Below are 15828 nucleotides of genomic sequence, written 5' to 3'. Positions count from 1 at the left end.
AGGCAGGAGGACTGCTTGAGACCAGGATTCGAGACCAGCCTGAGCAACAATAGAGACACTGTCTCTACAAGAAATATTTCAAAAATCAGCTGGGCATGGTGGTGCATGCCTGTAGTCCCAGCTACTAGGGAGAGTGAGGCAGGAGGACTGATTGAGCCCAGGAAGTCAAGAATGCAGTGAGCTATGATTGTGCCACTGCACTTCAACACGGGCAACAGAATGAGACCCGACTCTTAAAAAAAGTCAGAGAGAAAAAAGGTAAATAAATCTGTTCACTCACATAAAAGTGCAGCAAAGCAATGGAAAGAATAGGATGAAGCTGTGAGCCAGAAAGGAGAGAAGATGACAGAAGATAACATTTGTCCTCTGCTTATGAACTTAGCTGAGACCTTCCGACTCTCTTTAATCTACAAAGGTAAGACTATATCTTTAAATCCTACAGACCAATGACTAATTTCCTGTCTGCCCTGGATAGGGGCTCCTCCTTTTGTGTCCTGTGCGCAGAAGTTAAAGGATGGACTTTAGAATCCAATAAACACGGTTTCAAGCCCAAGTACTGATAGTTACAAGCTGGGGAACTTCTTTCCCTAGAGCCTCAGTTTCCTCATCTGTAAAATGGGGATTTTGTAAGGATTAAATGAGATAATGCCCATTTCTTACAATGCCTGACACGCAGAAGGCATGCCAATAAATATTAATAACATTAACTCCATTATTATTATTATTATTTGTTTAGAGACAGGGTCTTGCTGTGTTGCCCAGGCTGGAGTGCAGTAGTGCAATCACGGCTTACTGCAACTTCAAACTCCCGGACTCAAGTGACCCTCCTGCTTCAGTATGCTGAGGAGCTGGGATTACATGTGCGCACCACCATGCCTGGGTAACTTTTAAAAAATTTTTGTAGAGATGGGATCTGGCTATGTTGCCCAGGCTGGTCTCAAACTCCTGGCCAAGTGATCCTCCCACCTTGGCCTCCCAAAATGCTGGAATTATAGGCGTGAGTCACTGCACCTAGCTGATTTTTAAAATTTTTAAATTAATATCTAATTAGGACTCTTTAAATGATATCATCTTGGCTTTGGATTGGGCCCTAGATCTAATGACCCGTGTCCTTATGAGAGAAAGAGGGAAACTGAGACATACAGAGACAGAGAAGGGAGGATGCCACACGAAGACGGAGGCAGGAACAGGAGGGATGCATCTACAAGCTGAGGAACACCAGGAATTGCCAGCAACTGCCAGGGGCTGGGAGATAGGCATGAAATGGACTCTCTCTCGGGAGCCCCCAGAAGGGACCAACCCTGCCAAGACCCTGATTTTGGACATCTAGCCTCAAGAACTGTCGAGAATTCACTTCTGTGGTTCTAACTCACCCAGCTTGTGGTACTTTGCTATGGCAGCCCTAGGAGTGGGAATACAAAAGGAGGAGCCCCTATCCAGAGCAGACAGGAAATTTGTCATTGGTCTGTAGGATTTAAAGATACGGTCTTACCTTTTGTAAATTAAAAAGAGTCAGAAGGTCTCAGCTAAGCACGTAAGCAGAGGACAAATGTTAACTTCTGTTATTTTCCTCCCATTTCTGGCCACCAGCTTACACTAAAGCATGTCTCCAGGGAGTATCTTGATGTGGGGGCTGAGGGGAGAGGGTTAGGAGGGAAAGGGGCCAGGGTCTTCATTACCCTGGGCTTAGGGGGGCCAGGCACCATCCCCAGGAGCAACAGGCAGCAGGTGTGCCAACCACAGGGTGGGGTCTGGAGGGTCCCAGGATCCAAGGTGCCCTGAACTTCTCTCATACCCTCAATTTACTTTCCATGTGCATATTCAGCTCGCTGTCAGAGGAGCCCCCAGAAATGCAGGGCGCCACAAAGAAGATGGAGTTTTGTCTAGACTTTCCACTCAGCGCTGGAAGGGGCGCCGCTGTCAGTCACCTAATTTGCTAGGGAGGTGCCCCCACATTGGTGGGGGGCACAGGATTGCCTCCTGTGCTCAGCCCTCCTAACAGGGAGCACTCCCCTCCACCATCCCAGGAGTTTCTCCTCTTTAATCTTCTCTTGTGCCCTTTCCAAGGTAGAGAACAGGTCTGCTGAGAGGCTGCACTTAATTGCGGCTGTTGTTTCGTGGGTGAGGCAACGGAGGCAACTGTTGAAGCCAAACTGCAGGTCCACAAAGCCCCCACTCAGCGCTCCCGCCCTTTACAATTAATGCCAAAGGACGCCATCCAGGAGGGGAAGTGAAGCCTCCACTGGTCAGCGGGCTGGGCCAGCGATTCTGTTTCATGCTCCATCTACCTTGCCAAAAATGACTCCAATTCCTCCGGTCTGCCCCAGTGTTCTCCAAGACAGGCCAGGAGAAACAGTGGGGTGGTTGTCCCTGAGGTCAAAAACGCCAGTGGCTGGAAGCATCCGAAATCTGGGCAGACAGCAAACGGCTGACCTTTGACTCTCTGCGGTGTGGCTGGCCAGAGGAGAGAGAGGTGGACAGCAAAGACTTGGGGGGCTCTACAGGTACCCAGGGCACTGGGGGCCACCTGCCACGTGCTGATGGTGCCAGCTCTTTCTGTCCGTAACAGCACTGAGCTGGGCAGCCCATTTCACAGAGGAAGACACTCAGCTCAGGGGCCTTAAGCACCCCATTGAAGGTCAGGCAGATTATAAATGAGATCATCGGACTCCAAACCCCTCCATATTTGGTTCTTTTCACCACAACCTAACACAACACTGCCAATTTAAGACAATGAAAATAACCCTGCCAAGGGTTTCCTCCATAAAGGGCATAAAAATTAAAGTAACGGCCAGGCATGGTGGCTCATGCCTGTAATCCCAGCACTTTGGGAGGCCGAGGCGGGCAAATCACCTGAGGTTGGAAGTTCGAGACCAGCCTGACCAACATGGAGAAATCCTGTCTCTACTGAAAATACAAAACTAGCTGGGCATGGTGGTGCATCCCTGTAATCCCAGCTACTTGGGAGGCTGAGACAGAAGAATCACTTGAACCCGGGAGGTGGAGGTTGTGGTGAGCTCTAAGATCATGTGATTGCACTCCAGCCTGGGCAACAAGAGTGAAACTCCATCTCAAAAAAAAAAAAAAAAAAAAAGTTAACAATAATTAAAGCTTGGTGTGTAAGGTAGCAAACAGTGGCACTTTCTTTTAAACTATATTATTTGGCTGTAAAAAACAATCACAATAATGTCGCTTAACAGAGGATTACATAATCCACAGTCTACCTGTTACAAAACCCCATGCAGTCATTAAAAAGAACGAGATAAATCTATACGTGCTGACAAAAAAAAATCTGTGCAATATGTATTAAATGAAAAAGCAGCATGATTCCATTTATATGAAAAATTATATGTGTGTGTGTGCTCATACACACATATATTTGCTTAAAAATATTCAAAAATGGTTTTAAAATATTTCAAAAAATGTCTCGGAAATACCAGACTATTAGTAGTAGCTACTAGTAGGTTGTCAGTGGGCAAAGGGGGATTCAGCTTTTTCCTTTACACAACTCAGGACTTTTTTTTAATAGTAAGCATGAATTACTTCATAATTTCAAAACAAAAACAAAACCTAAAAAATAAACTCTGTAACTAATCACCAGCTGTCCCCATGGCCTGAAGGAGCTACTGTGTTCTAGAGATTAAGAAAGACTCAACATTTAGGGTGGCATGGCGGCTCTCACACCTGTAATCTCAGCAGTTTGGGAGGCTGAGGTGGGAGGATCACTTGACACCAGGACTTGGAGACCAGCCTGGGCAACACAGCAGGAAAAAAAAAAAAAAAAAAAAAGAGAGAGAGAGACTCAGGGTTTGAGGGGAAACAAAATAATTTGTGGATGATTTTCAGCCAGGTAAAACTCTGCCTGTAATTTTTCTTTTCCCACATTTTCTCTCTGATCCTTAGTTTCTCATCTGGTTAAATACTTAAACAAAAGGGCTGTTTTATTTTTTTTCCTTTTTTTTTTTTTTTTTTTTTTTGCGCAGGTTGGAGTGCAGTAGTGCAATCTCGGCTCACTGCAACCTCCATCCCCCAGGTTCAAGAGATTCTCCTGCCTCAGCCTCCCAAGCAACTGGGATTATAGGCATGCACCACCACACCTAGCTAACTTTTGTATTTTTAGTAGAGGTGGGGTTTCACCATGTCGGCCAGGCTGGTCTTGAACTCCTGACCTCAGGTGATCTGTCTGCCTGCTGAGATTACAGATGTGAGTCACCATGCCCAGCCCAAAAGGGCATTTCTTTTGCCTGAAATCTGCCTCTAGCTTGCTATATGGTTCCAGACACATACATAGGTGCCTGCCACCAAGTCTTCCTCAAAGAAATACAAATACACACGTGCGGTTTAAGGAGGCAGAGAGCAGGGTTCACAGGATATCCTAGACACGTTCTGGTATGGGGGGCTGAGGGGGTGTAAGTATCCCCCAGGCCAAGTGAGGACTTTGGGAATCCTTAGAATTAAAACATGGAACAGCTCAGCTGAAATGACCCAGCCGATTCCACTGGCCTTCGCTGTCAGAGCTGCCTGGTCTTCATGCTTTCTCACTATACACATGGAAAGCTGTCACCTCTTCTCTGAGAAGGAAAGAAAAGCAAGCCTTTTTTGTTTCCAGCAGACTTGGCAGATTCCCAGGCCAAGACTCAGCACATTGGCTAAGGGTTCAAGGAGCTATATTGGAGCTGACTCTAAACTTGGAGTTAATCTAAGCCTCAGCCTGCAGTGCTCAGCAGAGTTGAGCCAGAAGTGGGGAAGACAGGGCTGGATGCAGTGGCTCACCCAGCACTTTGGGAAGCTGAGGAGGGTGGATCACCGGAGGTCAGGAGTTCAAGACCAGCCTGGCCAACATGGTGAAACCCTGTCTCTACTAAAAATGCAAAAATTAGCCAGGCATGGTGGTGGGTGCCTGTAATCCCAGCTACTCGGGAGGCTGAGGCAGGAGAATCGCTTGAACCCAGGAGTTGGAGGTTGCAGTGTGCCGAGATCGTGCCACTGCACTCCAGCCTGGGTGATACAGTGAGACTCTGTCTCAAAAAATAATAATAATAATAATGATAATAAAATAAGTAGGGGAGACAAGTTTACCCACGGCACAGAAGGAGTCTTTCTTAGGCTGCCTGGGTCTGGAGCAGCCTCAGTGCTCCTAGGGAGAAGGAGGAGATGTCAGAAATGCCTCCTTCTGGCCAGGGAGGGAGTGGGTTAGGAGGTGGCAGGAAGGAGTAATTCCCAGCACCCACTATGCATCCAAGAGCTGTTCTCCACGTTATTGGCTTTATTTGCTGGAATCAGCTTAAGTTTGACCTGGAGTCAGCTTAAGCTTGAAGCTATTACCTGTTTGAAAACCACCCAAAACCAAGCTTTTGCAGATGAGGAAACCAAGGGTCAGAGACAGGAAGTACCTTTGCCTACTCATTCCTTAGGGAGTAGGTACCAGGCAGGCTGGCAGGAACCCCTGTGAGTGATTTCTCCTCCAGTCCCAGGTCTGTGCCTGTTGAGTGGTTCCAGTGGCTGGATGCAGCCCAGCCTGGTTGCTGGGTATCTTTCTGTGGCCAGATCACTAATTTGAATATCTAACATTTCCCTGCCAAGGCGCTTTGTTCTTAAGAACAAAACCATCCCCAAAACTCTCACTGGAGATTTTAAACCCAGCTGAGCTGCTACAACAGAATAGAAGTACTGATTTTTCCAAATAACTGTTAACAACCTTTGAAACAAAAAACTGTGCCTTGACGAGGGCTGTAATTACTAAGCGTCTTTCTCCTAAGGTCACTTTTGCCATCAGGATTTTGAACTTATCCCGATTTGTCCCTCCTCTCTCTGCTTGACTCCCCAGAGCACACAGAACAAAGCCCAAGCTCCCCTCCAGCACGGCTTAGTTGGAGGCATGGGCTTGGGAATCAAACAAGCCTAGGTCGGTATCCTGACCCAGTCATGTACCTGGTCTTGGGCCAGTTGGAGTTAAGCCCTCTGAGCCTCTGTTTGCTTGGCTGAGAAGATAGGAGAGGATTCTTTGTGTTTCTGTGAAGATTAGAACCATGTGGCATAGGAGAGCTCAAAACCAGCTGTAGCTGTAACCCACTGACAGATGACTGGATTAAGAGAAGGTGGTCTATACAAACCATGGAATAGTATTCAGCCTTAAAAAGGAAGGCAGTTCTGGCCCCTGCTACAACATAGGTGAACCCTGAAGGCATGATGCTAAGTGAAAGAAACTAGTCACAAAAGGACAAATACTGCATGCTTCCACTTACATGAGGTTCCTAGAGGAGTCAAAAGCATACAGACAGAAAGTAGAATGGTGGCTGCCAGGGCTGGGAGGAGGGGAGATGAGGAGTTAGTGTTTAATGGGTGAAGAGCTTCAGTTGGGAAGATGAAAAAGTTCTGGAGGTGGATGTGGTGATGGCTGCACAACAATGTACATGTGCTTAATGCCACAGAACTGCACACTTACAAACAGGTAACATGGTCAGTTTTACATTACATGTATTTTACCACAATTAAAAGTATTTTAGGCCATGTGCAGTAGCTCACACCTGTAATCCCAGCACTTCGGGAGGCCAAGGCATGTGAATCACCTGAACCCAGGCGTTTGAAACCAGCCTGGTTAACATGGTGAAACCCCATCTCTATATTTTCACGCCTGTAATCCCAGCACTTTGGGAGGCCGAGGCGGGTGGATCACGAGGTCAGGAGTTCGAGACCAGGCTGGCCAACATGGTGAAACCCTGTTTCTACTGAAAATACAAAATAAATAAATAAATAACAACAACCAAAAACCAAAAACTAGCCAGGCATGGTGGCATGCACCTTAGTCCCAGCTACTCGGGAGGCTGAGGCAGGAGAATCGCTTGAACCTAGGAGGTGGAGGTTGCAGTGAACCGAAATTGCGCCACTGTACTCCAGCCTGGGCAACAGAGGGAGACTCTGTCTCAAATAAAATAAAATAAAATAAAATAAAATAAAATAAAATAAAATAAAAATAAAAAATAGACACACAAAAAGTTAGCCAGGTATGGTGGCATGCACCCGTAGTCTCAGCTACTCAGGAGGCTGATATGGGAGGATCATCTGGGCCTGGAGAGGTCGAGGCTGCAGTGAGCTATGATCACACCACTGCACTCCAGCCTGAGTGACACAGCGAGACCCTGTCTCAAAAAAAAAAAAATTTTTTTTTTAATGGGCTAAATACCGTACGAGGACACATGGAGAAGAGGACTACCCACAAACCAAGGAGAGAGGCCTCAAGAGAAAACAACTCGACAAATACCCTGATCTTGAACTTCCAGCCTCTAAAACTGTAAGACTATGAATTTCTGTTGTTGAAGCCGCCCAGTCTGTTGAGCTACCTAGCCTTTGTTTTTTTTTTTTTTTTTTTTTTTTTTTTTTTAATTATACTTTAAGTTCTAGGGTACATGTGCATAACGTGCAGGTTTGTTACATATGTATACTTGTGCCATGTTGGTGTGCTGCACCCATCAACTCGTCAGCACCCATCAATTCGTCATTTATATCAGGTATAACTCCCAATGCAATCCCTCCCCCCTCCCTCCTCCCCATGATAGGCCCCGGTGTGTGATGTTCCCCTTCCCGAGTCCAAGTGATGTCATTGTTCAGTTCCCACCTATGAGTGAGACCATGCGGTGTTTGGTTTTCTGTTCTTGTGATAGTTTGCTAAGAATGATGGTTTCCAGCTGCATCCATGTCCCTACAAAGGATGCAAACTCATCCTTTTTTATGGCTGCATAGTATTCCATAGTGTATATGTGCCACATTTTCTTAATCCAGTCTGTCACAGATGAATATTTGGGTTGATTCCAAGTCTTTGCTATTGTGAATAGTGCCGCAATAAACATACATGTGCATGTGTCTTTATAGCAGCATGATTTATAATCCTTTGGGTATATACCCCCATCAAGCTACCAATGAGTTTCTTCACAGAATTGGTAAAAACTGCTACCTAGCCTTTGTTATGGCAGCCCCAGTAAAGTAATACGCCCTCTACACCACACACCATATCCATAGTCTCACCATTGAGACTGTCTCACACTAATGAAGGACATGGTGCTTTCATTCAGGCCAAAGGAAGCTCGTGGATTCCCACACACCAGGCTGTGGCACAGCAGGGCCCAGGCCTCCCCATAGGATGCGGCCACGTGGGATGTGACATGTTGAGGTCTCTTCAAAATGCTGCTGGGAACTTTTGGTGAATGAGTCCAGTTATTGCCTGAATCGCAAAGATCCTTTCACACAGATGCTGTCTCATTAATGAAAATAATTGTTGGAGAAGAGTTACTCATTGAATCACAACTGGGATGTTGTGGTCTTGCTGGAAATGGTCCCTTCCAAGAGGATAAGAGGTGGAGGCTGGGAGAGGAACGTGGGAGACACTCTCACATTCCTGATTAATTAATTACTTCCATTCCTCTCTCTCTGGAGTGTGCAGGAAACGTCTCTTATTCTCTCTGGATAATTCCCGCAAGTGGATACCCACAGAAGAGGGCAGCTGCAGCGGGGGCACCAGGCCAGCTGACGTTGACTCCTGATGCTGCTCTCAGTGAATTCCAGTTAACGGTGGCAGGGATGCCCCAATACACATATCAGCCATGTCCGGGGGCATCTCTGAAAGGCATCTTCGTGGCACATGTATTAATACCGAGAAACTTTCAGATTCTTCAGAGCACACGTGGGGCCTGCTGCAGGACTCTTTGACCCTGGTGCCATAATCACCAGCCTTTCAGCCAGAGAACCAGGAGGGGTGGCTCTGCCTGAGCACTGAGCCCCCAAACTCTGCAACTGCAGAGACACTGGAGAAGCCACCCCCCCAGGGTACAACATGCCCCGGCCCTTCACCACCCAAACACACACGGAAATGTGCCATTGCCTGGGAAGGACCAGCTGGGCACGGCAGCCAGTTTCACCTGAGCCCATGTGCAAAATTGTTTCTGACTAATGCCACATAAAATTAAAGGGGACAGAGATAAAGCAAACGAGAAGGAGATAGGCAGGGGAAAAGCAAACACGAATGCTCCCGTTGTTGCCCTTGGTGCCACACTTACTGGTTCTTGGAAGTAGAGCTGGTAATCAAATACCGGGTTGGCTTTGATACTCTCCAAAGGGGGCACGTTGGGATTTGCCGGTATGAAGGGAGTATTCAAACTGGCCACCGCCCTACAGAAATAAGAGGCAGCAAGACATAGCCCCTGTAAGAAGGCAGTCTTACAAGAGCCAGAAAGGACTTTGAAGTTCAAAACTGAAGCTCAGAGGGGGAACATTCTATGCACAAGGTCATACACTAGCAGTGAATGAGAGAATGGGATCAGAACATTAGAACTCAGGATTTTCGATTCCTAGTTCAGTGCTTTTTTTTTTCCCACTAAACTGGAGTAGTTCTCACCAACTTGCCTTAGACACATAGGAACATGCACACACACACACACACAGTACACACACTACACATACTATAGCAACCCTGAGTAGAATATGGAGACATGAATCTCTCTCTAGTTTTAAAATATGCATTCATTTTTTTCCTCCCTTTATTCACTCATTGTGTCTCCTCTGGATTGAGCATAATTCTATGGTATATACTAGAGGAGAGAAAATGTAAAATGAATAAAAATATCATTTCTATCCTCAAGGAGCTCATTATAATTTAATAAGGAGAAACAGAAAAACACACAATGACCTTATGAGATGACTATGACATGAGCCATAGAACAGCACAAAATAGCATGAGAGTTGGAAGGAGATAAGAAATTCCTGAACTGGGCATCATGGAGGACCCTGAGGAAAAGGGAGCACTTGAACTTGGTTTTTCAGAATGGGGAGAGTTGGGGAGGGGAACAAGGCCTGGGAGGGGAACAACATGAGGTAGCCTAAGCAAATTCTAGAAGGGGGCAAAGCTTGCAGCTGTGTTCAATGGAGCACAGAGTCAGAATGGCTAGAAGCCAAGCATGGAATGGGATATGTTGGAAAATAACAACAGAAAGGCAGTAGGGAGCCTAGACATGAAGGGCCCTGAGTCTGAATTTAATGCTGTAAGAACCAAGAAAACCATGAGGGCTTCTCAGAAGAAGGGAGGGTGGATTCGAGTTGCAGTCAGGATGATTAATCCAGCCCTTAGAGACCACGTGGACACAGAGGGAGAGGTCAGGAAGATTAATCAAGCACTGATAGACCATATGGACACAGACAGAGAGGCTAGAAGCCAGGAATCCAGCCAGTAGACCACTGACTTATCACCCGAAGATGGAAAAGGATGCTAACAAAAGGAATAGAAAACATGGACGGGCGTAGTTGTCTCATGCCTGTAATCCCAGCACTTTGGGTGGATCACTTGAGGCCAGGAGTTCTAGACCAGCCTGACCAATGTGGTGAAGCCTCGTCTCTACTAAAAATACAAAATTTAGCCAGGCATGTTGGTGCACGCCTGTGGTCCCAGCTACTCGGGAGGCTGAGGCAGGAGAATCACTTGAACCCAGGAGGCAGAGCTTGCAGCTACACACCAGCCTGGGCAACAGAGTGAGACTCTGTCTCAAAAAAAAAAAAAAAAAAAAAAAGGAATAGAAAAGGGGATGAATTTGAGGGGCAAATACAGCTCATTGCTATCTTTCCTTTTGTTCACTTTAACCAGTATGTCGTGCAGTCTGTAGGGTCACTTTTTGGTGAACCCAATTCTTAAGAATCAAGCTCTTATTTCCACTTTGAATGAGAGAGGGGACAGAGAAAGAGAGAGGGAGAAGCTAGAATATACTATGTACCCACAAGAAATTTTTAAAAAACATTTAAAAAGCTGGAGAGATGAACACAACAATAGCATGAAAACTTTAACAATATTTTAGGAAACATTTGATTCTTTTTATTCTTTGATATAATCCTATCATTTGAGCCAGGAGTGAAGCAGAACAAAGTTTCCTGGTAGTTCCAATCTCGGAAACTTAGCCAAATACAAAATAACTGGGTTAGTTAGGGAAATTCAGATGGCAGCTGAGGATGATGTTTCTTTAACTTGCTAAGATCAGAGGCTGAAATGGGAAGTCAGACAGGTTTAACTGCAGCTCACCAGCTCAAACGGCCCAAGAGACTACAGAGTCTCTGGGCCCAAAACCTGCCGTTTGATAGCTCTCACTCAAGCCATGAAATGCTGGTCTAAGAATGATTATGAATGAAATGGTGGGGACCATGACACGCTGGGCTCACTGGACAGTTGCACAGCATTTTCTGGTTGTGGAGTCAGGCAGGAGTTACCATCACCACTTTGTGGTTGAGAAAGCCCAAGCCTAAGAAGCGCAGTGATGTGTCACACAGCTGATCAGAGCAGATTGAAGGCCACACTTTCTGATTCTCAGTCCAGAACTGAAGACACACCTGTTGTACCCCTCAAGCTCAGCCATTATCCTCCTGTATTCCCACTGGCCACTCGGGCCCTGAATTATCTGTCCCATTGCCTGTAAGTGGAACAGGTGCTGCTTCCTAACACATTAGCTCATTAGCTCATTAGGCCCTTTTTTTTTCTGAAACGGAGTTTCACTCTTGTCACCCAGGCTGGAGTGCAATGGCACTCACTAACCACCTGAACACACACGGAAATGTGCCATTGCCTGGGAAGGACCAGCTGGGCACGGCAGTCAGTTTCACCTGAGCCCATTTGTAAAACTGTTTCTGACTAACGCCACATAAAATTAAAGGGGACACAGATAAAGCAAACGAGAAGGAGACAGGGGAAAGGCAAACACGAATGCTCCCGTTGTTGCCCTTGGTGCCACACTTACTAGTTCTTGGAAGTAGAGCTGGTAATCAAATACCAGGTTGGCTTTGATACTCTCCAAAGGGGACATGATGGGATTTTTATTATTATTAATATTATTATTATTATTTGAGACAGAGTCTCACTGTATCACCCAGGCTGGAGTACAGTGGCACGATCTCGGCTCACTGCAACCTCCACCTCCCGGGTTCAAGCGATTCTCCTGCCTCAGCCTCCAGGGTAGCTGGGATTACACGCGCCCGCCACCATGCCCGGCTACTTTTTGTATTTTTAGTAGAGACGGGGTTTCACCATGTTGACCAGGTTGGTCTCGAACTCCTGACCTCAGGTGATCCACCCACCTCAGCTTCCCAAAGTGCTGGGATTACAGGCGTGCGCTACCGCGCCCGGCTAGGCCCTCTTTTCAATGTGTCACCAGACGCTAAAGAGTGAAGACATCACCTTCCCAGATTACCTACTTGTTTTTGAGAAGTTTTCTAGGGTTAAAGGTCTGAGGAACAATTCTCACAGGAGCCCAAGTCCAGCCTCCCCCAAATCCTTATCGCCTGAAGCCCAATTACCTCACTCTCTCCGGGTAGAAGAGAGCCATGGACCACACGAGCATACCTCCCCAGTCATGGCCAATGAACACTGCTTGAGAGAGGCCCTAGAGAAGGAAAAAGAAGGGAGCCAAACGTGAGGAGGTTTCTGGAATGGGGTGCTGAGAGGTTCAGCCCTCAGCCAGCCCCTTGACACCAGGGCCTCCTCCTCCAACCCACAGCAGCTCTCCAAATGCCCACTCTGCAAACCTCTCCTCCCTCCACCAGCCACAGACCCTCAACACAAATAGCCAGCCTTTTACATCTGCTTAGGAGACCGAGGCCACAGGCCATGGGTTCCTTGTCCCTCTCTACCCTCTCTCAAATCAAATTTTCCTTCATTCTTTTCTCCTTTTTTCTCTCTTCTATCTTAAAAGAACTATAACTTACCTCTTCATGTTAAAAGTACGTCTTTCATCAAATGATTATGCTTCGACTTCCCAAAACCCTACCTTTTTTGGAAGCTCTCCTCCCTTAAACAACCATTAAAAGTCCCAAAGCATCTTTAATCTCTCTTTTTTTGCTGCCGGTACTGACAATGACAACGTCAACTCCTTTTCATGGAGCAGCTATAGCCACATGTCGCTTAACAAGGGAGACACATTCTCAGAAATGTCAGGTGGTTTCGTCATACAAACATCACAGAGCAAAACCTAGATAGCAGAGCCTATCCACACCTCCCTCCACACTGACTCCACTGGTAGCCACCACAGAGTCACTCTCCTAACAATAAGGGACACCCTTCTAGACAGAAGACTGTACAGAGTCAGGACTGGATGGCCACTCTGGGCCATGCCCTGTTCCCTGTCCCCATGACACACAAGAGTTCCCAACCTAATCCCAGGAAACTGAGAATCTGCAGAGGGCAGGGACCATGATATCCTCACACTCTCTTCCCTGCCGTGTCAGGCACAGCACCCTGCTGGTGAATCAGAGGTCAGCGTCCTAGATCCTCTCTGACTCCCACATCCAATTAAGAGGCCCTAAGTCCCACAGCTCCACAGTCCTTCCCTGTCCTCCATTGCTGCTGTCCTGGCTGAGCCTGACCCCTCCGTCCATTCTGCCCCCCTGACCTCACCTGGGGAAGGGGAGGCTGTTATACCATGCAGTCTTGAGAGTGGGAAGTGTACTCTGCAAAAGCACATTCTCAGCCCACCACTGCTGATTTGCTTTCATTTGGTATCATTGAGTTTGACATTCCTGACAATGTCAAATGCAAGCAGTAGGTTCTAGGAGTTTCAGAAGGGATGAAAGTTTAGAGAGATGGGAAATATTAGCCTACGGGGTATTTTCCAAACTTCTCTACCTGATACTCAAGGCTGTCCTCCCTGGTCCCATTCCCTGGAACCTGCCCTTCATTAAAGGACAAAGAAACGAGCTAATCTCCTCCTTGCTCTTTGCCATCTGTTTCTGTGATTTTCTCTGCCCATGTCCACTATGCCCTCAACTGCCCCCAAACGTGCCCTCCCTGCCCTGTGCACCTCTGCTCGAGGCTGACGTCTTTTCTTTAATTACCCAGGTCCCAAAGGAATTCTCCAAAGATATCAGTTCAAAATAATGACTTACCAGTTTATCCAGGAAGGTTACCATCTCCTAAGAAAGAAGACACAGGCAAAATCAGCAACCGTACCCGCCTGCCTCAGCCTTTATGATGGGCTGAACTGTGTCGTCCCCAAAACCGCTGTGTTGAAGTCCTAAACCCCAGGGCCTCAGAATGGGATTGTTTTTGAAGATATAGCGTTTAAAGGGGTGATCAAGGTAAAATGAGATTATATGGGTGGGCCCTAATCCAACGTGTCTGGAGTCCTTATAAGAAGAGGAGATTAGGCCGGGCACAGTGGCTCAAGGCTGTAATCCCAGCACTTTGGGAGGCCGAGGTGGGCGGATCACAAGGTCAAGAGATCGAGACCATCCTGGCCAACATGGTGAAACCTCACCTCTACTAAAAATACAAAAATTAGCTGGGCATGGTGGTGCACGCCTATAGTCCCAGATACTCGGGACGCTGAGGCAGGAGAATCACTTGAACCTGGGAGGCAGAGGTTGCAGTGAGCCGAGATCGCACCAGCCTGGACACTCCATCTCAAAAACAAACAAACAAAAAAACCCAAAAATTAGCCGGGCACGGTGGCAGGCACCTGTAATCCCACCTCCTCAGGAGGCTGAGGCAGAAGAATCGCTTGAACCCAGGAGGAGGAGATTGCAGTGAGCCGAGATTATGCCACCATACTCTAACCTGGGTGACAGATCAAGACTCTGTCTCAAAAAAAAAAAAAAGAAGAAGAGGAAGAGATTAGGCTGGGTGCAGTGGCTCACACCTCTAATCCTAGCACTTTGGGAGGCCGAGGCAGGAGGATCCCTTGAGCCCAGAAGTTGGAGACCAGCCTGGGAAATATAGGGAGACCCTGTCTCATATTAAAAAAAAAAAGAAAGAAAGAAATGAAAAGAGAAGAGGAGGAGATTAGGACACAGACACCCACAAAGGGACGAGCATATGAGGACACAGGAAGAAGGCAGTATGTACAACCCCAGGAGAGGCCTCAGGAGAACCAACCCTGCTGACACCTTGATTTTGGACTTCCAGCCTCCAAAACTGTGAGAAAACAAACATCTATTGTTGAAGCTGCCTGGTCTGTGACACTTTGTTACAGCAGCCAGGCTGAGCAGTGCAGCCATCCATCATTCAGCAGCCTTCATGACATCACCCTTCCCTTCCTTCCTAGCATCATCTCAGGAACCAAGCTGACTCCAAACACGCACAGTAATTATTCAGTGTACACCAATACATATCCCTAACTATCCCATCACCATTGTAAGACAGCAAGCCTGGGCTCTTCCCTGGAGGGGGATGGAAGACAGCTGCCCTGTAGAGCTTGCCCCCGTGCTACTGCAGGGGAGCAGTGAGAGGCTTGTTCCATCCCAGGGACAACACATTCCTGTCCCCACCACCCACTGTCCTGACACAGAAACTGGCTTCTTTTGCTGAGCATCATCTTTTGAGGGTTCATTCCTGCTGAAGCTCGCACCAGCACGTCATTCCTCTGTACAGCCAAACAGTGTCCCACTGTAGGGATGGGCCACATTTTATTTATCTATTCATCAGCTGATGGACATGTGGGTTGTCTCCATTTCTGGCTGTTAGGAATAATGCTGCTGTGAACATTTGTATCTGGGTTTTTTTTGTGGACATATGTCATCGATTTTCTTGGGTAAATACCTAGCTGTGGATGTACTCATGATTTTCAAAGTTGGAACAGGAGGATGGGAGCACCACCTTGTTTGTTTTTGGTAAAAGGACTTTCTTCAAGAGACCAGTTCTCCTAAGTGACCCAATGTGCCTGTCTCAAGAATGGATTTTGATGGAAATAAGCAAGGTCCAGGTTAGAGGACAACAGCAGGATAGGGGCTCCTGGGGTCACTGGTGAGACCTTGGTAGGACTTTGGGGGAGACACTCGGGATCAGGAGCAGCAGAGTGCAAGAGGCAAAGA

General features: G+C 47.1%; 1 protein-coding gene across 1 annotated transcript in view; it reads right to left on the bottom strand.

Moving 5' to 3' along the window:
* Nucleotides 1–15828, bottom strand: part of EPHX2 (epoxide hydrolase 2) — a 58057-nt gene that overhangs the window by 11093 nt on the left and 31136 nt on the right. Inside the window, exons 10-12 of the mRNA XM_010378122.2 lie at nt 13906–13932; nt 12322–12407; nt 9051–9162 (exon numbers count right to left, since the gene is read on the bottom strand). Of these exons, the coding sequence (XP_010376424.1) occupies nt 9051–9162; nt 12322–12407; nt 13906–13932 (225 nt within the window). The remainder of the gene's footprint in view (nt 1–9050; nt 9163–12321; nt 12408–13905; nt 13933–15828) is intronic.

This window comes from Rhinopithecus roxellana, chromosome 9 (genome assembly GCF_007565055.1).
Source record: "Rhinopithecus roxellana isolate Shanxi Qingling chromosome 9, ASM756505v1, whole genome shotgun sequence".
Taxonomy (NCBI): domain Eukaryota; kingdom Metazoa; phylum Chordata; class Mammalia; order Primates; family Cercopithecidae; genus Rhinopithecus; species Rhinopithecus roxellana.
Note: the sequence above shows the minus strand (reverse complement) of the source record. Positions and strands in the feature narration are given on the sequence as shown.